This window comes from Psammomys obesus, unplaced genomic scaffold (assembly GCF_907164565.1).
Source record: "Psammomys obesus unplaced genomic scaffold, mPsaObe1.curated_primary_1811, whole genome shotgun sequence".
NCBI lineage: Eukaryota > Metazoa > Chordata > Mammalia > Rodentia > Muridae > Psammomys > Psammomys obesus.
Window position 1 is genome coordinate 10,824,349 of NW_026585644.1, and position 24,979 is coordinate 10,849,327.

The window sequence follows — 24,979 nt, forward strand, 5'->3', positions numbered from 1 at the left end:
TCAAACAGGAATCCTCTCATTTTCCCACCCCAAGTTTTCTTTCCCACCACTCCTGAAGAAGTATCCTTTTTTTGGCAAAGGCCAGTAACCACTCTTGCTTTACAGGATTCCTGCTCTTGCTTTCTCACTCTTTCTGTCTCAGCAAAACATTTAATTACTAACCAAAGACACGGCACTAATTAAGCCAATACTCTGAAATGCTCGTGTATAAAATGTTCGTGATGAAGATAACTGAACACAGTAATGAAAAACAAAACCCAGGAGAAGCAGCTGCGTTAATATTTGTTATTTGCTCATTAAACTGAGCTTATTCATTTTGGTAGCTGATTCCTGTCCAAGGTGATGAGGGAAGTTTGTTTCATTTTATGTGCATGGGTGTGTTACCTGCATGCACATGTGTGTGCCGTGCCCACGGTGGCCAGAAGAGGCGTCAGAACCCCTAGGACTGGAGTTACAGCTGTGAGGTGCCATATGGATGCTAGGAATTGAGCCTGGGTCCTCTGGATGAGTAGCCAGCACTCTTAAGTGCTGAACTATCCCACCAGCCCTGGAGGTTTCGATTTTACTTTCTTAAGTGACAGTGTTCAAGACACACTCTGCCATTGATGTGCCAGCTCTCAATTTTCTCATTATTGTGCTTTCCTTCCAAGGCCACTTCTGATAAGTCAATGTGCCGTCGCTAACGTTGACATCTGTCTGAGGTTTTTTTTGTTTGTTTGTTTTTGTTTTTTGCCTTCAGCTATGCTCAAATATCTTTTCCAGGGTAAAAAAACAAAACCAAAACCAAAACAAAACCCACCCTGCTCAGTCTTTATGGCAATCACATTCACATACCCATTGTGCCTTTTTTCTAAGCACCAGTTCCACCGCTGACTTTTGTGTGCTCCTCTAAGCCTTGCCTGTACAGCTGGCACCACCTCCGCTCCAGCTGCTCAACAGTGGCTATGGTGGAAGGGAAGGGCCGACATACTGGTGCTATTTTCTCTTGCTTCTTCAATCTCATTCTCTCCTGCTGCCCAGTGTCTCACCAGCCTAAGAGTCTACTGACTTCTGCTTCCTTGAAAAAACAAAACAAATACTCTCCTGTTTCTGCCCAATTCCCTTTGTGCCTTCTAACCTCCTGAGGATATCTGTGCTCACAGGAGATACCTTGCTTGATTCTCATGAAGCCTCTAACGTATCCCAGGCTGGCTTTGTCACAGCAAACCTCACCACACCTGCTTCACTAAGGTCGCTGTAGTGGTTGAATGGCAACTTACCGAAGATAGCTCTAAATTCTATTCCCAAGAATCTGTGAGTGTGACCTTATTTGGGAAGAGGAGCTTTGCAATGTAATCAACAAACTATTGCCAGAAATCATTGAAGATGTAGCAGAGGCCTTGAACTCAGTGACAGGTACCTCTATAGGAAGACGGCAGTGGGAGAGATGTGAAGATGAAGACATACTGAAGTGATGTATCTCTAAGACAAAGGGTGCCAAGAGTCAACATGGAAGAGAAAGGAAGGATTCTCTTCTAGAGCCTTTACCTCCACCAGAGATTTCCGGCCTTCAGAACTGAGGGATAACAGAACAGAGTGTACAGGGTGGTGGCAGGGCACTACATTTAGACAGCTCTGGGCTTAGGGCCAGTGAGGCGGCTCAGGGGGAAACGGTGTCTGCTGCTAAGCAGTGGCCTAAGGTCACTCCCCAGAATCCAGGTGGTGCTAGGTGAGAACCAGCTCCTGCAAGTTGTTCTCTGACCTCCAATCTTATCATTTACTGACGAATGCTCCCCTCCAAAATAAATAAGAAATGTAAAGAGATAGAGTTTAATCCCTAGCATTGCACACAAGGCAGCCCCATGCCCAGAAACAAAACAGAACAAAGTCTAAGAACAAATCTGTCTGAGAGAGAATACTCCTGTGTTTTTAAACCAATAGATTGTGGTAGCCCTAGAAGGGTCACATGACCTTCACCTTACAAAATCCTCCTGCTCTTGCCATCAACATTTTTCTTCACTGTGCAACAGTATGTGATTCCATTAAAACACCTCAAGCCAGGTGTGGTGGTGCACGCCCTTAGTCCCAGCACTTGGGAAGCAGAGGCAGGTAGATCTCTGAGTTTGAGGCCAGCCTGGTCTACAGAGCCAGTTCCAGAACAAGCCAGGGCTACACAGAGAAACCCTGTCTGGAAAAAAAAAACCAAAACCATCATCTGTACTGGTGGCACACGTCTTTAACCTCAACACTCAGGAGGCAGAGGCAGGCAGATTTCTGTGAGTTTAAGGCCAGCCTGGTTTACATAGTGAGTTCTAGGACAGCCAGGACTACACAGTAAGACCCTGTCTCAAAAACAAACAAAACTGACAAAAGCATGTCAAATTCTGGCATTCAGCTACCCCATTTCTATTAGCTTTACTTTCTCTGTGTTTCATCTTCAAGTCCTTGCCAGGTTTGGGCTTCTTCTAAGTCTCCAGTGTCTTCTTGCTTGTCTTTATATTCCTTCAAGTAATTCAAGTAATCATAACCATACTTTGGTTCTAAATAACTCGACCTCCCAGGCCAAACAATTAAGACTTGCTGAGAGCCTTGGTTGTGAGGATTTCATGCTCTCTCTCCTCTGAGTGTTTTTGTCTCTGTCTCTTTCTGTCTTCTCTGTCTCTATCCCTCTCTTCTGTGTATGCGCATGTGCGTGTGCCTGTACAGGTATATGAGGCCAGTGGCTGACCCTGGGTGTCTTTCTCAGTTGCTTCTCCGCCTTACTTTTGCTGAATCTGGAGCTCACTGATTGGCTAGAGCTGCTGGCCAGCAACCCCCAGGAGATCTTACTGCCTCTGCCTCCCCAGCACTGGGATCATGGGTGGGCGTGGTCAGCTGAGCATGGCTGTTTTTGCAGGTGCTGGGGATCAGATTCAGGACTTTATGCTTTGGGGCCAATCACTTTCCTGACGCAATCAGCTTCTGGCCATGCTCAAGCCCTCATGATGTAGTAGCTTAGGCCTTATACAATAGTCTTCATATAAGCAAATGCACACGTACAAAACAGAACTTTAAAAAAAGTTTACTTGCATTACTTTAGACTGTATTTATTCCCAATCCACTTTTGTTTCTTTGCTTTTGTTGGTAGCATCTTTACCTTCTGTGAGCCTCTCTTCTGACTTAGGGACAAACTGTTGTTTTCCAGTGGGAAGCATCTCACTGGGTATGGGAACTCTGTTTGGGTTAATCTGAGCAGAAGCTCTGTCAGGATCACGACCATCTTAGTCCTGTGTTCACCTGCTCATGCTCAGTAAACAGAGAATCTACATCTAGATCTGCCCTGCACAAAGTGGCAGGGACTCATGATTTTTTTTTTTTTTCTTGAGCACTGCACAGACATCACTTAGGTCTCAGCATTGGTTTCTAAAAGTATGATGTAAATTCAAAAAGATCATTATTTTGTAATAATTAAAAGTGCATCCAAAACCTGCATCCTAGGCTCATGTATAAACCTTTGTGCTTAGCATACTCTTGCCCTTTCACACCCAGGCAGCACAGACTTCAGCACTTTGGGGATGCAGTGATGCAGGCCTGCAGTCTCAATGATTGAGAAGAGGAGGCAGCAGAACCAGGAGTTCAAGGTCATCCTTGGCTCCACAATTTAAGGTTTAACCCACACCCTGGAAAAAAAAAACTGTCAGCACATCCTTTGGGTTCCTGCCCATACCTACCAACCCCACTATGGCAGCCATGTAAAGTGGTTCTGTGAAGTGCAACCTTTTACATACTTGGCAGCCTTCTGGATAGGCATACCCATGATGGCCTGGGTAATTTCAAGAAGGTGTTGAAACGAATATGAAGATTTGAGCCTCTTACCTTGCATGGAGGTATTCTGCACTAGGCAAACACTGAACCACTTTCAGAGAGTACCTCGGGTTGCTTATGTGAAGGGCATGAGGCACAACTTGTGATAGTCAGGAAATACCAGTCCTGTAGCCAAAACATAGCCCTTTCTGCCTTGGGTTTTTACTTCTGAAGAAATGGTGTCTGTACCCAACATGGTTCCTCTGTTAAAGCGTAGGAGCCCTGCTTTATCTATACAAGTCTTACTACTGTCTAAAATATGCCCACTCATTTCTTCTTATAGTTGCCATCATTATCCTGGGGCCACAGAGCCATTTCCTCTTTCTTGGTCTCTCTATCTCTCTGAGACAGGGTCTCACTACATCGTGCAGGCTGTCCTGGAAATCACTGAGATCCTCCTACCTCTGCCTCCTTAGTGCCACTAGGCCTCGCTTCTCTCTTGGTCTCTTGCCCTGAATGCTGCCTCCAGAGAGCAGATAGCTCACATCCCCAGCCAAAGCCCTTCAGATCACAAGTCTGTGAGCTCTTCAGTGACCTGTCCTTACTTCTGTCTCTCTGCCTATGCTCTACCAATAAAACACCCACTTGATCCAAGTGAGTTTATGAAGCTTTTCTTCTTTCTACCTTTTCTTCAGGAGAACTCTCAACATGAAGAACTCCTCCATGTTAAACCAGCTTTCCCTCCCACACAGCTCAGTCCTCCCCACCATGGCATTTGCTACACCCTGTAATTACACACTAGATTGTTATTATTTGCCTTCTCTCCAAATAAGCTGCTTCTAGAGAGCAGCTGGCCTTCTGTCTATTTCTTGTCAGTGAACAAAGCGCATAGCACTGGGGCAGACGCAGAGGTGGTCCTGTATATATTTGTTCATTGAGTTCACCATCTTCTACTCCATCATCTCCTGCCATGAATGCATATGCTCTTAGAAAGGCTGTTCTGGTAAGAACACCTCCATTCACAAGGAAAAAAAAAACATAATATCATAAAGTTTATAAAAGCCAGAAGACTTTGTTTTTACAAACATATAAATTATTTTATTTACAAAGCCATGTTACAAAAAAAAAAAAAAATACAATCACTCACTGGAGATTATTTCCAGACCTGGTGCTGAATGAACCACGGCAGTATCATTAGATACATATTTGTTCTCTCTTTTAAGAACGGTAATTTTAAGCCATAGAGTTTACTATTTACACCTACTTCAGACGTTTATTTGCTCACAACACCACAGGCATGGAATGGATTCTATCTGATAGTGCTAATTCATAAAGGTGCAGGACAAAGAAGGAGAATGCTTAGTGTTACAAAATATGGATCATACAAAAGAAACCCACTCCACGGTGTGGCCTTTGTTGAGTATGATTGGACATGCTCTCTTCAAAATTCTTCTGGAAAAGCTTCTAAAATTGGTTAGTAGGAAAGGACAAATGAACAGGTGCAAATTCTTGTCTGTGCAACAATAGTTATTTAATTTACCCCATGACTGACCAGCTACATAAAACCCACAGAGTTTGGTTAAAGTGCCATGGGCTGACAGCATAACAAAATATAAGGTGTAAATAGAAAATTTCATTTTTTTCCTTTTCTTTAAACAAGAGTTCACTGAGAATCAGCAATAATAGAATACGCCGTATAAACTATTTTCTACAAAGGTTGATCAGCGTTATTTACAGTTGGTACATTGATACAAAAGAAGGCATACAAGTTATCCAACTCGATTTTTTGATTTTTTAAATTTTATATGGCTGACAGGTCTATGCATTGCGTTATGCTTAACATCCAGAGCCTCTGTGGCCGGCGACGTGTCAGGAGCTCCCCAGGTGTGCAGGGGTGTGAGCAGCCAAGGGTCTGAGACAGAAGGCTGAGTGGGGTGGGGGAACAGAAGACCAGAAGGGTACCACTCTCTTGATGCTTTAGGGGTTAGTCCAACTGAATTCCATGAGAACAAACCCAAAGGAAATCTTTTCTTTGCATTCCATTTATTTTTCTAGCTGCAAGCGTTTAATACATCAACCTGGGGACGACTGTGAAGGAAGAAATACCGTGGGTTTTCCCTTTTTGCTCAGTTTTCTGGAATTGTCCTCACCTTTTGGTCAAAGCAGTCTCTCAAGTAAGCAGCACTGGGTGGAGAGCCTCTTTCTTCCGGCTATGGATGCATGGCACAGCGAGGGCCGTGCTGAAGCCTGCTTGCTTCCTCGGCCTCTGTGAATCAATCCACTGTTTCTCAGAAGCAGCCATTTCACCTCCCAACCCTTGTTTTCCCTCTTTGAGTAGAAGGGTACAGACCAGAGGCTTTTTCTGTTGCTGAGACTTGTTTTGTTTTTAATCCTGCAAGTTTTACAACTCAAAATAAATTATGTATTTATATATATATATATATATATATAAAACCAACAGACATCTAAAACCAAACAAGACAAAAATTGTGCAAAAATAACAAAGATATGTACACACTTTTGAGTCTGAAGAAATGTACAATAAAAGCATAATTCAAAGAACATTTTAAAAATATAAACATTGCTTAAACTTTCCTAAGTTTCATATTGTTTTTGAAACTATTCTGGTCAGTTAGCTCTGTAATATAGTAAAACATAAATTATTACAAAATTAACACTATAAAAATTTACTTTAAGAATATCTTCTAAACTTTTTCAAAGGATCTAACCTTGTTTATAATTTCTTAAACATTTATAAGTCTTAAAATCTGCCTTAACATTAAAAAAAAACAAAACCCAAAAAACAAAAAAGTAACAATTGTCCCTTGAATTTGCAGTCTCCCTCCCCACCCCACCCCAGATGTAAATTAACCAGCATATAAGTGCACTTTTAACAGTGGAGAAAGAAAAACAAAATAATCATAACCAATGTCCTAGTACTTGCTTAATATCAACTCCTGACTTCAAAAACAAAACCTTCATTTTCTATTTAAAAACTCAGGAGTCCCTTAAGAAACACTGTCAGTGCAATTGCATCGACGGAAATCACTCCTTTTGCCTCCCGTCTTTGCAGCTTCCAGTCCTAGGATGAAACTCAACAGTAGTCTGATCTTTGGGTTGGGAGAAAAGGAATGGGAAGGAAAATTTGGGGGAGGGAAGAAGGGAGGGAGGGAAGGAGAAAGAGAGGGAAAGAGGGAGGGGGTGTGCCCAGCTGCAAAACTAGCATTCACGTCTGATTTCAGGTCAAAGCCCAGAACACCTGCTTCATGTGTGAATTCTCTTCCTGACCCTGCACTGGAGCTTGTTGGTGCTGCGGTTTCTTTCAAACTCCAACAGGAACAGCTGTGGTGCTCCAGTGCCTCCTTGCCTGTGTCTCTTCCTCTCTATGCTTGTCCTTACCAGGGCACTGGGCTGTCTGAGTTGGGGCCTCTGAAGATGGACTGCAAGCATATCTAAGGTGTGGGTGTGTGACCGATGTACTTCTTTCCCACAAGGAGTTTGGCACAAAACCCTCCCTGCAGACTTTCTTCTGGAGGATTCTTTCTGGCCCCAGGACCATCACAGGAGCTATGGTCACTGTGCCACCTCATGGAGTGGCTTTCCTGGTCCCTGTGGGCTTTCAGCTGACCCATCTTAAGGATAGTGTGCAGTGCGCCCTGGAAAAGACTTCAGAGTTTATTTATTCCAAACACCCTCCGACCATCCCAATCATGGGGTTCCTTCCCAATCATGGGCTTCCTTCCTTTCCTCTCAGGTAAGGTCCCTCTGCCCCTGTACCTGACCAGGTGTATCCTTTCTGAACTGCACAGCTAGGCCTTGGCACTGAGTGAACCACATCATTAAAGTGCCACTGACCTCACTTTAGCTGTTGGAATTTGGCTCTGGACAAGAAGAGCTACAGAAACTAATTGGAGGTCTTCCCCCATCGCCATGAAGCAACTCGAAGCACAGGCTCCTCCCCAGCAAGTCCCCCCACCAGCATGTGGTCCAGCGCTGCTGGTGGGAGCCAGCAGCTTCTGATGGCCACTGGAACATGACGACTGTCAGGTGACAATGGAAGGGCAGGGCGGGAAAAGACTCGGGAGAGAATGAGCTCTGCACGTGCTAAAAGTTCACGAGCTTCCACGGGCGCCAACCCAGAACCGGAACCCGGAACCAAAACCCGAAACCTGAACCCGGAAGGGGAACCAACAGTTTGTAATCTCTATTCCCAGGGTTGGAGCAAAATGACGGTGTACTAGCAGCATCAGGAGCAAGGGGAGCGACCCCAGACGTGGAAGAATGTATAAGACACAACAAATGAAAAACAGAGAGAAAACACTGTTTTCTGTAAATCTTAAATTCAGGTTCTTTTGCCTTTTTTTTTTTTTAAACAAAAATCCATGTTAAAAAAAAAAAGAAGAAGAAAGGCCAGAGCCACAGGCAGCAAACAGGAATCACTCCCCTCCACAGGCCAGTGCCCTCCCTTCTCCAGACTTAGTCTCCTGGGGAGGATGACAGATAGATTGGACTGGTGTAAAGTGGCTTTACCATCTTGTTAGGGTAGAGTCCTTATCCTGCCCATTCTGCTTGTGTTCTTCTAGGAAAGAAAAGAAAAACTTGTCTCATTCAAGAGGATCCATGAGATTACTGGTGGGGGTGGGGGGAAGACACCTCAGTTTTCTTGTATAACACAGAAAGGAAAAGAACCCATTACTGCTAAGAGCAGTCAGACTTTGCAACTACAAGGATGTCCACGTGTCAGTTCCAATAGCTCCAAGGCTAGAGGGAAACATGGGCACAAGTGCAGCGGGCACTCGTGGGATCTCTCCTGGATAGAGGGCTGGGATACCTGCTTGTTTTCTTTGTATCTTTACTTTTATTAGCAAAACTTTCCTACATAACGTAAATGGCACGGTGAGTTACCAAATAAAGGCATATAGTCCTGGGTTAAACGGGGGGGGGGAGCCTTGGAGATCTGGGGTACAAGTGGCTAATCTTCTGAGTGGCTATCGTCACTTATCAGCTGAGTGCAATCTTGTCCCTCACAAAGTTACTATAAAGCTTCAGTGACAGAGATGTCCGTGAAGGGCCAAGCACAGTGCCTGTAGAGAAACGCTCTCAAGCTGGCAGTAGCTACTGTCATCTTTATATACTTGCCACAACCAGCTGCCGGCATCTGAGTCCCTATCGGGAGCTAGGCGTACACTAAGTTGTTCTAGCAAGGGTACAAGTGTATTCTCCAGGTGTGCACAGTGACCTCTAGAGAGACCCCCTCAACAGAGGCTACTGTTGGATGCAAGGCTCTCTTCAGGGCTAGGAAAGCATCTGCCTGCAGCTGCTTAGTTACACAAAGGGCCAAGGACCCTGGGGGTCCTCCAGCCTCTGGAGATGAGAAAACAGCTCCACCCTCAAACTCTGACCCAAGATTTATGGGAAAATCCCAAAGAGCAAAACACCAACACACTGCTTGCTAGTCACTATTTACAAACCCAGATCACACACTTATGTTTGAGGCAACACATCAACCTGTTTGTGCTTTCTACACCACCTAAGAGACATATCTAACTGCCTCCCCGCCTTCCCCCTACCCCCAGACACGCATGCATGCACCTTTGGATAAAGTCACTGATTTTACACACTTACTGCTCTAACTCAAGTTTATCAAAACCACTGCCAGTCTTTGTGAGTGTTCCCACTGTGCGAACACACTGAATGGGAGCTGCAGTTTCCCCCAGGGTCTTGAAGAGGGCAGTGGCCAACACGCACCACTAACAATGTCCTCTGCTACCTTATTTTACCTTCATGATACCCTTAGGAGGTAGTACAAACAAACCCAAACCCAACAACCCAGAGAAGAAATCTGCAGACACCACAGTCCAGGTAAGAACAATCATTATAGCTAACACATGGATTTTCCTTATGTGCCAGAGAGTGTTTTGCTGTTTTCTCAGAGACTTTACGTGAACAAACTAATTTCTTCTCATGTAGGTCATAGGACCTTAGGGACCATCATGATCCCCATTTTATAGAGGAAGAAGTGGGAGCATAGAGAAGTAAAAAGCTCAAGGCTCCAAAGCTTAGAACTAGAAGCCCCTTGTTTAGAAGCCAGGTGAGCCCTTTTAGCTGGAGGTGAGATTTGAACTAGGGTCTGAGTCCAGTGCACAGCCTTCTGGCCTGATGTTCGCATTATGTGGTTTCTCCCACCCCTAGAAACTTACCTGTCGGCTGTGTCCTGGGTTGGATATGCTTGCAGGACTGGGTTGTGACAAAGCTAGGCTGCTATTTTTCCCAACCTGAAAGACACCATGAACCCCCATTCAGACACAGAGGCAACTTGGAAAAGACCCTCTGTTGTCACATGTTGTCAGGGCAGAAGAGCAGAACAGTCCTATATGCCATAACCCCTTGATTACTCAGAGTGGATGTTTCCAACTTAACTGGCCGGAAAAGGGACAACAGTTTCTGGGGGCTTCTGGTATGCCCCTCTCCCAGAGATAGAACAACAGTGGGAGCTCTTCGTTTTGTTCCTTAGATGTGCAGACCACAGGAGGCAGAGCTTGTCATTCTGTAGCACAAGAACCCATCTTTCTGACCACAGTGCAGGCCCTACAATAAAGTATCAGGACTGTCTGGCTTAAAAAACATTCGGCCCCTTCTTCAGAAAACCAGCTATTGTGCTTGTGCAGGGAAGGAGGGAGAGTAGGGTCCCTGGGATGGTAAGATTGAGGATATATGTAGCCTCTCCCTGTAACTGTCCTTGGTCCCTAGTAGGGTGGGCTCAGAGGGGAGCTGATGGCAGTCCCGTGGCCTCAGGCCATTTGCAAAGGCAGCTATCGCTCCCCGCCTCAAGCTCCTCCACTGTCTTCATTCCTCCTTTGCATATAGGCACAGGCCTTTCAACCACAGTACTGTTCTATGTTCAATTTTATACCTTAATGAGAATTTTGGCCTTTTCCTTTGCAGGTACAAGTAGAAGAACCTGTAAGTCGTCTGCAAGTCACACACAGTTTCATTTTGAATTCGTTTTTTTGAGACAGGATCTCATGTAGGCTCGGCTGGCCTGGAATTCACTAAGTGGCTGAGGATGACCTGAACTCCCGATCCTCCTACTTCCATCTTGCCAGTGCTGGAATTACACACGGGCCACCAGACCTGGCTCTCATCTTGAGCTTTCTTCCCTGCCTTCTCACAGAAGTGACACAGATGCCAAAAGCCTTTTCCTAATGCTTGGAAATGTCCAGTGGTGAGTCTAGCCAAAGCCATTTCTCAGTGGTGACAAGCATTGAGCTAGCACTACCACTTTGGGGGTTGGGTGCTGCCTGGCCTGCAGGCAGCTGTCAAGGCTCTCCTAATGCACATTCTCTGGGGAGGCTTATCTGCTCTTTCTCAATGCTAGTTTTGCTGATTCATCATGCTGACTAAGCATTTCATGCAGTCTATTGCCAATAGGCCAGTGCTCAGTACATAGACACTGCAACTTGACAGAGCCAAGAGCCTAGAGCCCAACTCCTGCGTTTAAGTCCCAGCCCACTATTCACTTGCGGTGTGACTATGGTAATCTTGTGGAACCTTCCTATGCTTGTTTGACTCACGTATAAAATGGCTTAATAATGGGTTAGGTATTGGGTTCCTGCATCTGAAGTGTTTGGGGACAGGAACTATCAGTTACATATTGTCAGCTGTGAGAACTTTGGAGGGAAGTTCTTTTAAATGAGGAAAGCAATAGGACTTTGCTGCCACGGGGAGGTCCACAGGCCAGAGGGGTGGCCCTAACTAGCAACCTGTTAGAAACATGGACTCCCTGGTCTTACTCCAGCCCTTCAATCTGCCTTTCACAAGATCACCAGGTGGACTGTGGGCAAATGTTCCAGTATAAGAAGCTGTGTGTGCCTCTTTCTGAGTCTATAGAGGGTACTGGCTAGCAATCTCGTCTCCAGGTAGAATCTGGAGGGTGATGGCTGTATATGATATTGGAGGACCCATGTCTCACCTTGGCCAAGGCTGTGGCTGTCTGGCCCTTACCCCTGTGTGTGCCTGTGAATCCCCATCAGGGGGTGCTTTTCTAGGGGTTTCGCTAAGTGTTATATATGGTGATACAAAACATTAAAGCAGTGGTTCTCAAGATATGGGTCATGACCCCTTTGGGATAGCAACCCTTTCACAGGGGTTCCATATCAGACATCCTGCATATCAGATATTTATGTTATGATTCATAACAGTGGCAAAATTACAGTTAGGAAGTAGCAACAAAAATAATCTGATGGTTGGGGGTCATCACAGCATGAGGAACTGTATGAAAGGGTCACAGCATTAGGTTGAGAACCACTGTGTTGAAGCATCTTTTAATAACCATCTCCAAAGTCCGCGTGCCTAAATGGCTCTTAGGGTCTCATGTCCGTTCATGGTGGCAAACCGGGGCTACTGTTGTCTCCAATAGAGTGAGCAGCTCTCAAAGCCCACTTGGAGCAGACTTGGGGAACCTGAGCCCCTGCCCTCCAGCTCGGAGCTCCCATGTGGTGGACCCAGGGTAGTTGAGGGCTGTCATCAGCAGCTCCCCCCAGCCTAAGGAGATAGCCTGGATTTGTGAATGGGAATAGAGATCAGAGAAAGCAACAGTGTTCTCAGGCCATCCACACTTCCTGGCTTCCTCATGGTGCCTCCTCTTGTGGGTAATCTGGAACCGAGCACTCTTTTGCTTTAGGAAGGGAGGAGCTATATCATATACTAGGAAGGTGGGGAGGGTGGAGACAGCTCGATGAGGTAAGGACAATCACTGGGCACAGTCAGGCTGCCAACTCTCCAGGTGGGACCTGGGCATCACTTAACCAGCCTGGGTCTCGGGCTTATCTTGTGGGGATGCCAACAGATCAGAACAAACTGCTTAGCAACAGAACTCTTTAATGAAGTAGTCCTCAGGACCTCAAGATGCCAAACAAACAAAATGAGTGGGGGAACTCCGAGCCTCTGTGTGTCTGGGTTTACCCCTACCTGTAAAGTGATGACCATTTTGTATCCCCCGCCCCCGGGCTGGGTTGGTGTGAGGACCAAAGGAAGTGGTTACTGTAAAGCGCTTAGCATTGGGGACTAGCAAAGTGAATGTCTTACCAAGAACGCTCAGAGCACAGGGTGAACATTGCCTATGGGAACCTGGGGAAAGGAGCCATGCTTGTGTTACCTGTGTGGGCCACCTGGCCAAGCAGGGGCGCTGCCCAGCTCCCCCTGCCCCCCAGAGCCGATGAAGGCAGTGCCAGGGGCTCCCTTACCTGCCGAGAGGAGGTGCTGTTAACGGGATCAGGCACCGGTGCAAGAAGGCTGGGTGGGTTCTTTTTGTGAACGCTATTCATACCAGGCATTTTAGTGATCTTACAGGCTTTGCTACTAGGACTTGAGTTCTTACGCTTTTTTCCTTCTGATTTGTCAAAAGAGAGGGGCAGAGAAGACACAGCACTGTGTGAGGCCAGAGAGAGGTCCCCTGCGTGGAGCGCAAGGGAGGGCACGGAGAGGGGACAGGAGGCACTGCTGCCACCCACGGCGCCCACCTGTCTCACTATGTCCATGGGGCCGCTGGGCAGTGAGGTCCGTCCTGAGGGCTCCAGCTTGGCACTGAGTGGGCTTACCCCGTTATTTGAGTTGTGCACAGACAGGCTGTTATAGGGAGGGGCTGCCTGATAGGAGTTCAAAGCGGAACTGGCATTCAAAACGCAGTTCTTTTTGTGGGGCCCTGACAATGGAGACGAGAGGGAAGCCTGCAAGGGTAAGGAGGAGGAAGTGGAGGACTGCGGCTTCCTCTTTTTGTTACTTGGAGATTCGTCGCTACGAGCTGACAGGTCTTTCACTTTTGAGGATTTGCTGGTTTTGGTTTTGGATGGCTTGTGGGATGGGGAAGGAATGACAGCTGGTATCGGGGACACGGCGGATGGGGCCTTGAAGGTTGAGTCCATGATGCTGAGGGTTGCAGCCACATGGGGGAAAGCTGTGGTGTGGGACATGAGGACGCGTGGGTCCGGCGATGCCACAAAAGCTGCGTCTGAGAGCATGGCTGATGTCATTATGTAAGAAGAGGTGAGTCTCGAGCTGATGGGAGCTGAAGGAAGATACACAGCACTGGGGTTGCTGAAAGGCTGCAAAACGGATGCTGGAACAGGGGTGGTGATGTGGGCTGCTGGCGAGGGCATGGGGCTATCTGCCGCAGGAGGGATCTTCCTAAACACGAGAGAAGAGCCAAAGAGAAACAGTGAGACATCGAGTTGGCATCGCCTGGGAGGCCCGGGTGAGCTTTGATCAGCAGGGCTACAGAGGACACCCGGCAGGACCAGACTATGGAGAATGAAGCCTTGACGGATGGTGAGATCTGAAGGATGGCCCTTCCCTACGCTGTCCGCTGTCCGCTAAAGCAACACCAGCATCTATCTTAACCCCTTCAGAGCCTGTTCTCCATGCTTAGCTACTGGAGACTGGCTCATCTGGGTTCACGAAAAAAGGCAAATGCTGTTAAGACTATAAATATCCTGAATAGCGTCCCCCACCTCACACACCTTTGGCAGTGATAAAAGTAGTTTTCAGTGAGGAGAAAAGGCCTTAGACACCTGGACATGTCCCTGTCTGCCTACTGCAATCTCTTTCATTCCTTTTTGTCCCCACACTACTTTTAGCTGGACACATTTTGGAAAAGGCCTTCCTCACACTTGTCAGCCTCCTCTTGTACTTGCTACCCAATGCCTCTGGCTACTCTGGAGAGAGTCATTTCCATTTTACCTCATGGCCGCTGGATCGTGGTGGCCATGGGAAGTCAGAAGTTTGGAAAATGATTTTATATATATATATATATATATATATATATATATATATATATATATATTTCCCACTCTTCCTTGCCCTACTTCAGGGGGATTGGCATGGGGCAGCCCTTCAATAATTCTTCCTGTTCCCGAGCTGGGTAAAGGTAAGCGTCCAGGACCCTAGTGTGCCCAGAGGGGACCAGGAGTTTAGGTGCAGGATATTTAGGTGCAGGATATGGGCAGAAGAGCAGCATGTGAGCAGGGAGGAATAGGAAAGCCACTGTTTTTTTGCTTGGCTTTCTTGGAACTGGTGGGGGATGGTGCCTAAGGGCAAAGTCCTTGGAGCCAATGACAACATCAGGCAGAGAGTCATTCTTAAGGGTTTTACATCCTTTTTTTTTTTTTTTTTTTCTACACAGAGTCTCACCATGTAGCCCCAGTTGGTCTCGAACTTGTGGTCTTCCTGCTTTAGCGTTCTAAGTGTGAGCTTAAAGGTACATGAAAACACCTAGCCATAAAACCATCTCTGCCTTTTGACCTGTGTTGGAAATGGCTCCACTTCCATGTATGGCTTTGGTCCATGCTGCTGCTACTCTTGGGACCAGGAATGCGGGGGTGGGGGGTGGGGTACAACAGCCATGGGATCACAGCCTGCTCCTGATTTTGCAAGAAATAAGTGACCTTAGGAGGCAGAGAATGCTTTCAAATTAGTTATCTTTTGGGGGGAGCTCTCTGCTTGTTCCCCAGCGCATGTTTGCAGGAGCTTTCCTTCTGTGAGGTTAGCACCAGGAGGCCAGCTCGAAGCCCAGGGGAAGACAAGACTCTAACAGCCCCTCCTCCTCTGCAGGCCACCTCTAGCTGATAGGGAAACCCTCTCCTAGCATTCACCTCTGACGATCACTTGTCTGTCACTTGTAGGAGAGCCGGCGGCTTCCACATCTAGGGTGGAATCCAGTGGCAGCCCTCAGTCTGGAAGCACGCTGTCTTTGAAACTGTCTGACCAAGAAGATCAACTGTAAGAGAAGGGTGCTGCCAAACCCACAGCAGCTGTGATGGCGTCTGACATTAAGGCCCCTGTCAGCCCTAAACGAGATGCTGCCCAGATATTTTTCTGGATGAATGGATGAGTGTATGAACAGATGGATGGATGGAGAGGTGGATGGGAAAGCAGGTGACCTCAGCAGCAACACAACTGTATTGTCGGGGACTACGCATGCTGGGCAGGGATTTCCACAGAGGCAGACCATGGAGGCCTGCACACATCCTGAGAACTGTCTGGTCCTACATAACCCTTTCTTGACAGGATGAGGGCATATTCTTGCAGGTAGTAGCAACTCTCTTGCTATCTTTGTTACCCTAGTTTGTACTGCAGGTGCCCTCCCCCCCACCTCCGCTTATGTTCTTACCATCTAAATTCAGAGAAACAGACACAGTGGTGGAGGTTTGACCATGACTTGTAATAAGGGTAATTTACAGGCACCAGATAGTTAGTTTACTTAAGGGGTTGGGGCTTCACTTGAATGGGACACATCTTAATGTCCCAGTAAACATACTTCAGATTGTGCAGACAGTCCTAAATCTTACTTGGCCCCTGCACAGGACTGGAATGGCTGTAACGTCTGGTATACTTTCTAGACCTTTCTTTCCTCTCCTCTCTAACCCTGAGTGGTGGAGAAGTGGGGGGGGGAGGTCTCTGCAAGCCTTGTCCCCCATGCTGCACAGTTTCAATGTTTCTTAGGTGGCCTGTGGCAGCAGGTTTCACCTTCCTGGGGCTGCCTGACTTAGGCTTTGCACACTGGCCTACAGGAAGTCCCATATGAAAGCCCCAGGGTTGTGAATAAATTCCTGACGGCTCCCCTCCTCCCCTGCCAGCTGGCATGGAGATCCAGATGCTGACCTGGCTGAAAGAGAATACTGTGTTGGCGTCTCCTGATGCAGAGTTAAATGCTTGTTAAAGAAAAAAGAGTCTTGGCCGTTCCTTTTCTTCCTAATGTCTTCCACGCCCCCATCGGCTGCCATCCCTCCAGGTTCGGGCCCTTCGGGGCCTGGAGTTTGGGCAGCGAGGCTGAGAGGGCAGCGGGGTGCTACGCTCTCCAGAGTTGACACCCAGGCAGCCCCAATGTTGCTCAGTGACAGCAGATTGGTAAGGCAAGTCCTGAACAGAGGGGAGGGACCTGACGCCCTGTGGCTCGGGCTTCTGTGCCTGAGGAGGAAAGGAATATGGAGCTTGAGCTGACAGAGCACCAGCGAGCAAAATACAGACCAACACATTCCTTCCACGTGCCGGGGATGTACACTTGTATAACACAGGAGACCAGAGAGTTGGGAGAATCACCAGGGCTGGCTGCCATGTTTAGGAGCTAATGCAGACGGGCTAGGTCATCAAATAACACAGAGCTACATTATCCCTAAGCAGGACTTTCTAAGAGTCTGAATGCATATGGACAGAAATTGATAATGCCATGCAGACACGCAGGGCCAGGGCAGTGATCACGTCGGAAGACATGATAAGCTTCTCTTGTGGCCCTTTCCTAGATGACATACCAACATCTGTCCTGAGTGCCCTGTGAGTGCTCAGCAGAAAAAACAATGGGGGCTCAGTTCTATGTGAGCAAAGGGGTTAAGATGACTGGGGAGAAGAACAGGCTGTGGGTTCTGTTTCCTCTGTTTCTCAGGATGCCCTATGTCCTCTCCTGGGTTTCACTGGGCAAGATGAGGGTCTCAACTACTACTGGGACCCAGACTGACATTATCCATCCTGTTATTAGAGTACACACCCAAGCTCCCTTAGGAGTGTGGGTAGGACACTCAGATTAGCTAAGTGGCCAAGATGTAGCTTCATGTGTGTGAGGGTAGAGAGGGTCCAGCCTCCTATTCCAAGAGGATTCTAGGTCTCCCTTTATGTAAATTAAAGTGCATTGGGAAATGTTGGAGAATAAACAACAGATCTTAAGCTGGAATTTAAAGGGGAAGAGAGAGAGAAAGAGAGAGAGAGAGGGGAAGTGAGGGGAGGGCCCTAGGGAGATGAGACAGACCAAAGACAAACTTAACCGACTTCACGACATTGTTCAGAATCTGCCTTATTAGTTTTTAATGAGGGCAGCAACTAACTAGAAATTGGTTTGTAACCATTATGAAAAATTTACTCTTGCTCCTGAACCATTAAGAAACATCACAAACAGAAGTGCATTCTTAATATCTTTAGACAATCTGAGTAGTGATTAAAAAAAAAGTCCTATAATCCTATAGTATAAACACAATTTTACCCAAGATCCTTTTCATTTAGTTTAGAAGATTACCAATACAACCATCTCCCAAGAAGACAAAGCAAAGAGCAGGTTGTTGGTGTTTCTAAAAAGTTATTAATTAGAGCTGACATTTCAGAGTCAATCAGCAATCCTGACCTCAGGCTCATTTTGGTCTATGGCAAGCCAAGTGCTGGGGCTTGTCTACAAGTTTAGGGCTTAGGCAATGGTAGGGCAGCTCTTATGTCATATCACAAAGGAACTGCTCACTTACTTCCACATCTGCGAATTCAAGTGTTTTTCTACCATGGAGTTTAGTGCGAACCGAAAACGATCCCATCTTCTATCAAACACATAGTATCCTCGTCCCATGAGGCGACTCCCAAATGAGCAGAACTATGAGGGGGAGAAAACATTTTAATTTTGATTACAGGTTAATAAGCTACACAGAGAAAAATAACATTTGCATAAAAACACACAGGGGTACCATTTTACTCAAAATAAAAGAAGCAACTGGTACTGAAGCCAAAAATATTTCTATGATGCTGTAGTATGAGTTCTGGATTCCCAGCAGAACCTCACATTTAAGCCAGTGATTGTGCCATTTAGTTTTCTGTGGCCTGAAGGGCCATACTTCTTACTTCTGGGACGGAGCCAGTATTTTAGGGTAGAAAACAAGAGAACAACTAAACTTAGGGAGACACTGCAGCTCCACACCACCCATTATCCCTAGGAACTTGGGGTTCCCTGCCTCCATTCTAGGGATGAAAATGGCTGGTTCTGCCTTTCTGAAGCCATACAGCTGTTTTCTCCAGGTGAAATGCCTTTCTACATCAGTCCCAATCACATCTGCATTCTTTTTTTTTTTTTTTTAAGATGTATTTATTTTTATATTTTGGGTGTTTTGCCTACTTGTATGTCTTTATGAAAATACCAGATCCCTCAAACTGGAGTCACAGACGGTTGTGAGCTGCCATGTTGGTGTCAGGAACTGAGGTCTTCTGGGAGAGCAGCCAGTACCCTTAATCACTGATGTCTCTCTAGCCCCTAGAACACTTTGTGGGTTTTTTTTTGTCTATTCATTTGTTTTTCTAAAGACAGGTCTTACTGTGTAGCTCTGGCTATCCTGGAACTAACTCTGAAGACCAGGCTGTCCTTGAACTCACAGAGATCCATCTGCCTCTAGCACTTCCACACACTTCATTTGCTCTCATAAGATGCCCAGGAATACATCACAGCTCTGAGCTGTTACTTACCCAGGTTCCCTGTGTCTGCTGCTTCCCTCTTTAACAATTATGACCTACCCTTTGATGCCCAGTTTATCATTGCTAATAGCCTCATCTAACTGAACCCCTCACCCCCTACTGAGGACACAGAGTGGATCCAGGGTGTCACCACCAAAGATGGAAGTCTCCATGGAGTCAGGCTGGGTCGGGTCAGATAGGAGGTGGGGACAAAATATCCAATCTGATTAAAACACAGAGTCTCTCCATGGGGATGCATGGTACATGGAGAAAACAGGAAGAAGGAGAAGGAGGAGGAGGAGGAGGAAGAGGAGGAAGAGGAGAAAGAAGCTCTGAGGCTCTATAGAGCCAGCCATTTTGGGTCAGCGATGAGGCCTGGGACAAATCATCCTGTCCGATTAATTTCCAGACTATCGCTACCAGAGAGGAAGGACTTGTAGAGATAAAGGAAAAATAATAGGCTTTGAGGCTCATGGTATCAGGGAGACACGGGGCCACGAGAAATCCAGGGATAAAGCATCCCTTCACCTTAGGATCCAGAGTGTCCCTACCAGGGATAAACAGAACATGGAGAATACAGAAAAAGGAGGCTTCAAGGCTCCATGGAGCCAGGCCATTTGGTTCAGTGATGAGATCTGGACAAAACATCCTGTAGGCTTAACTCCCACAGAACGACCACAATCTACAATAGATTATGCTTCATTTAGACTCATTCTGTACACATAATTACATATGTGATGTCTATCAATGTTTAAAGTGTGGAATGTCATTCTCATCCTCCTCAGTATTAGGATTATAGAGATTAGGAATAAAAAGGTGGGGGGGAGGGGAATTAGGATTTAGGGAGCTGAGGCAGGAGGATTAAGAGTTCAGAGCCAGCCTGGGTTACACAGTGACACCATCTTAAAGAAAAAAAAAAGTGGACTGGGAGAAAACTTTTCACAGAAATAGTCAGGCATTTAATAAACACTGATTCTGACGTAGGGACAACTGGAGGCCAGTGAACGACAGGAGTGCAAGAAGCAGCCTCCCTGAAGGTGACATTTGGTGGGTCTAGAGCTCAGGGAAGTCTGCAAATGACTCCATAACTCAAATGGCACTCTCCCCAGCCCCCCAAGCCTCCAGCAGCTCCCTGGCTGCACGCCCAGACTCAGTGCTGGGTTGGCACCCATCACACACACGCATCCTGGAGCCAGCTCTTGGAACCATTCTCAGGAGGAGCCACAGGATCTTCCCTTTGTTCTTTGGTAGAACCTTGCTACCCACAAAGTCTGATACTGCAAATTACTTACTACAGCAAGTTCTTACTGACCAAGGAGGAAAACATACATGGTAACTCTTCAACACAGAAGCTGGTCTCCACCTCTCTGTGGGAGCTGTTCCTGGTGTAGCCATCACTTCCTCTTTCATCCCACTTGCTAAGGACACATTGAGCAAGGGTTTATTACAAAAAAATAATTTAATGTGTCAGTTGGCCATGAGAAAAAAAAAAAGGACAAAGCAAAGAAACAGACCCACGGTTTTTCCATTTTTGTCAGCAAAACATTAAGAGCCTATAATGCCACTGTGGCTGGAGCTAATGTTCTGTAGCAGCTTCCCTGCGAACAGATGTCTTGATGCTCTCCAGATCCTGGCCTTTTGGGAGAGGCCAGTATCTCTTTCAGACTTGGGAGCTAGAGGCATCTTTGGTTTTGGCTTACCTGCGTGTCTAATACCACTTAGGTGCAAGGACAGATATCTAGGGAAGCTGGCGTGTGCCTTCAGCAGAGCTGCAGGTGTCCACTGTGGCAGGCCCTGCTGCTGCTGCTGTTATCTGCCGTGCCCTGCCTTACTTGGCCCTGTCTTCTCCTTGCTAACACAGCCACATTTCCATCCTGATATCTTGTCTGCAGCAGGTACGGAACAGATGTGCCTCCTCCCAGGCCTTGGAATGAGACACAGCTGAGTCACCGTGCTCCTTTCCTTCTCTGCCACCTGCCAGTGTAGCGACAGACATGTGGCAGAGTCCTACTCCACGCACGGGGACATCTGCTGGGGTTTCATGGGAAGCTCTTATTTTGTAAATGAACAAAGCACAGCATCTTGGGAGACCCCTTTTCTTTGTGCCCCCTTCCTTTCTGTTTATAATGCCACCAGGAGCAGATATGGCGCTGCGGCTGTGGCGGATGTATTAAAACATGAACGGCAAAGATATGTACAGACCAAGTAGAAAGGCTGCGCTACGGCTGGAAAAGCACCTCCCACGAGACCTCTTGCCATGTAAGATAATGAAATGTTCCTCGTGCGCGTATGGAGGAGGTTTTCTACAATTGCAGACAAAATCATGACATCTGGTCCCTCACTATTTCTGCACTGGCAAAGTCTCAGGTTATAGGTGAGCCACAGGTCACCATCATCTCAGGTAAAAGGAAGTGGCACACGCATGCAGGAGGAGAGAGCAGCCTGGTCTTCGAGCAGGGTTGATTTCACTTACAAAGCTCTTGAGATCTAGAGTCAGTCAGAGAAAATCCTGAAGGCTCAGGCTGGCACTGGAATGAACCACCATGGAGTCCATATTCCCAGCCTTGGGCTCTGTAGTTGGCAACGTCAGCCACTTCCTTTCTCAGAGGGTTGTAAGGCAAATGTGAAACAGCTTTCAAATGATGCCTTCATTTCCCTTCCTGCCGTCAATGACCATCTCAGCTGCTAGAGCGCGTTCACTCAAACAGCATTCATCAATAAGCAGCCACGCTGACGTGAAGCACTGGTCCTCACCACCAGCTCTGTTGCCATACGGTCACACTTGCAACAGTCAAGCACAGAGCCACCAGGGAGAGTGACGAGAGCTGGGACCTGGGTTGCTGCTAAGACAGTTTCTAGAGCAAGTGCATCCAGCTAACTCTAGACCAGGGGTTATGTTTTTCAGATGTGCAAAGTCAGAAGGTTGGCTCCCAAGGGCACTTATATAGACACCATTTCTCAAGCATTCTTAAAGGACTATAAGCATCGCTTCTCCCGCCAGTCCCTCCCCCCACCTTTCCTTCCATGATGTTCAAGATCATCTCTAATGCCATCCAGCTTTAGGAAAGCCTTCTGATGACACTATATTCTGGGATCCCATTCGTTAGGAACACAGGCCTCTGTTGCCATCACCAAGGTGCTTTCGAAGCACAAGGGACACAGCACAGAAGGGACAGAGGAGGCCTACCGCAAGAGGTCTGGGATGGTGCGTGGAGAACTGACAGTCTAACTTTTCGCATTCGTCCGCTCCGTCCATCTCCCCTTCATCACTGGACAGTCGGCTGGCAAGGTCACCTCCAGCTGGGGGCAGTGGGGGCTCCGGAGTGTAGACACTGTGATTTGAAGACGCACTGCTGCCTATGCTATTTGCAGATGACGGCCTAAGGGGAGGGAGGAAGAACACACATGGTAAGCTTTCTTGAGGAAATCAGATCCACCACCCAGTTCATGACACCAAGAAGCAGCCCACGACCATGTCAGGGAGGGCGGGCCAATGGCAGTTTCCTAGAGGGAAAAAAAAATTAAGCCTGAAGGGTCCATGGCTCTCTGCAGGGATGTGCAACACATTTGGGCGCTCTCCGGCTTGCTGCCTCTGGGGTACAATACAAGCCCAAGGGGAAAACCCTAGTGTGAGGGGGGGGAGGGGTTGTGACAAGTGCACTTATGCTGAGCCTGTCTTCTTCGAGCTCTTCTGCAAATACCCCAGAGCAAGTCTTACCAGCATCTTAGTTTATGTCCTCCCAGATTTCCTTAGTGGGCAAGCATAGAATTTTTTTTTAAACATGCATTTTTAAATTTTTTTATTTATTATAATTTATTTGTTTTGTATCCAAGCTGTAGCCCCAAACATGTTTTTTTTTTTTTTTTTTTTTTTTTTTTTTTTTTTGTTTTTTTAAATAAAAACACAATTTGAGACAGGATCTCATGTGTCCCAGGCCTAGAACTCACTAAGCAGTCAAGGACAACCTTGAATTTCTGACTCTGTCGTCTTTACCTCCTGAGTATCTGGCCTCCTAAGTGTGAGCCACCAGTGTGTGCAGTGCCGGGGATCAGAGTCAGAGCTTTGTATGCGTGAGGCGACTACCCTACCAAATGAGCCACACTCTACCCCAGCCCTAGACACGGACTTCTTAAAGAATTATTATCGTATGTTAAGTGTATGGGAATTTTGACTGCATGTATGTCACAATTGTCCCTTGTGTGCCTGGGGGTCTGAGTGGGCAAGAAGAGAAAACTGGATCCTCTGGAACCTGAACTGAATTATAAGCTGCCATGAGGGTGCTGGGAGCTGAACCTGGTCCTCCGGAAGAGCAGCCAATGCTTTTAACCACTAAACCATTGATCCAGCTTCAACAATTTTTTTTTTAACTCAGTGATGTAGAAATCTTTCCTCCAGTAACATTCAATATTCATGTGTCACAATTCAAGTAGCTAATCTAAACATTTGTTCCTAAATTTTCTAAAAGATTCGGGTAGGAGGTGAGCCATCAAGGCAGACCTTCCTTGTCTTACAGGATAAAGGTAACCTGGATTTTGTTATTTTCGACTTAGTTATATAGGAAAATAGCTTTTTCTTTCTTTCTTTTTTTCTTTTTATTTCCCTCTTTCCCTCTTTCTTTCTTTTTTGACACAGGGTCTCTATGTAGCCCTGGTTGGCCTAGAACTCTCTATATAGACCAAGCTGGCCTCAGACACACAGAGATCCGCCTGCCTTTGCTTCAGGGTGCTATGATTAAAGATATGCACCATCATGCCTGGAAAATGTGTAACAGAGGCTGGCCTTGAACTCATGATCCTACTAGCCTCTGCCTTGTCAGCATATCCTACAGGTGCCAGCTGTTCTCATTTTTAAAAGAAGTCTTTGCAAGTGAAGCATCCTGGTCTGTGTAATTCAAAAAACGCTAACAAAAATACATTACAATGAAATGGCAAAATATTCATATAATAACTACTGAAATTAGGTAAGGTGGGTATTCACCAACGTATCACTACTTTCCAGCATCTAGGGGAATTTTCCTAACAAAAATTGAAAATAGAAACAAAAAGAGCACTAGCAGTAGCACCATATATGTAAAAAAGGGACTGAAGAATGTCCTGTTTTGTTTTTATTTTTTCCAAGTTTTACAGAGATATATTACAGTAACAGGGTCTCATGTAACCCAGGCCGGCCTTGAACTTGCTGTGTAGTAAAAGATGACTTGCTATCTTCTCTTGCTATCTCCCAAGTGATGGAAGGACAGGCATGGCTACCGCACCGTGCTAACGTAAGTGCACCTTGTGAAATACCACTTTGACCAAGTTAGTTAAAAATTAACATATCTATCATTTCTTAGCATTGCCTCCCTCACTGTCTACGAGGGACTGAACTTAGGGCTTTATGTCAGCCGGAGAAGTGTTCTACCATGGAGCTGTAACTCTAGCCTTCTTTTTCAGTTTTACTTTGAGACGGAGTCTCAGCTGCATACTCAGGCTGGCCTTGAACTCACTCTGTAGCTTAAGCAGGTCTTGAGATTTTGACTTTTCACATTCAGCCTCTGGAGTAGCTTCGGCTATACACTTGCGCCACCAGGCCCAGTAGGGTTGCCATTTTGGGGGGTTTACAGTAACAGATCTGCAACACAGTCTTATCAATTAGAGTTGCCATGCTATGCGTGTGCCCCCGGAACTCACCCTGGACCTGGATGTGTCCTGGCACCCCTCAGCCCTCCACCCCTCACTGGTTGTCACTAATATCCTGTTCTCCCTCTTCCTTCCTTTCCCTTTCTTTTATTTATTTATTGGACATAGAGAGCTTAAGATATGAGGCCCAGGCTGGTCTCAACCTCCTGATGCTGAAATTACAGGACCACACTACAAAGCCCAGCTTCTGCCTTCTATTTTTGAGTTCAGCTTTTTTAAAGAGTTGACATAAAAGTGGAATCATATAGTATTTTTCTGAGTTATTTTATTTAACAGAACCTGCTCAAGA

At 46.5% G+C, this 24,979-nt stretch overlaps 1 protein-coding gene across 11 annotated transcripts in view; it reads right to left on the reverse strand.

Annotated features, from left to right (window-relative positions):
* Window positions 1-4,877: 4,877 nt before the first annotated feature.
* The window catches only part of Atxn7l1 (ataxin 7 like 1), a 221,819-nt gene continuing 201,717 nt past the window's right edge, over window positions 4,878-24,979 (reverse strand). For 4 of the 11 annotated variants that reach the window (XM_055624450.1, XM_055624414.1, XM_055624484.1 and 1 more), the window contains 4 exons: window positions 22,199-22,391; window positions 18,042-18,163; window positions 16,420-16,725; window positions 12,626-13,947 (listed from right to left, as the gene is read on the reverse strand). In XM_055624450.1, the coding sequence (XP_055480425.1) occupies window positions 12,882-13,947; window positions 16,420-16,725; window positions 18,042-18,163; window positions 22,199-22,391 (1,687 nt within the window). In that variant the 3' untranslated portion in view covers window positions 12,626-12,881. Of the gene's footprint in view, window positions 6,155-6,539; window positions 8,342-9,962; window positions 10,038-12,625; window positions 13,948-16,419; window positions 16,726-18,041; window positions 18,164-22,198; window positions 22,392-24,979 lie in introns of those variants that run through there. The other 7 variants (XM_055624440.1, XM_055624432.1, XM_055624423.1 and 4 more) reach the window with 7 other exon arrangements.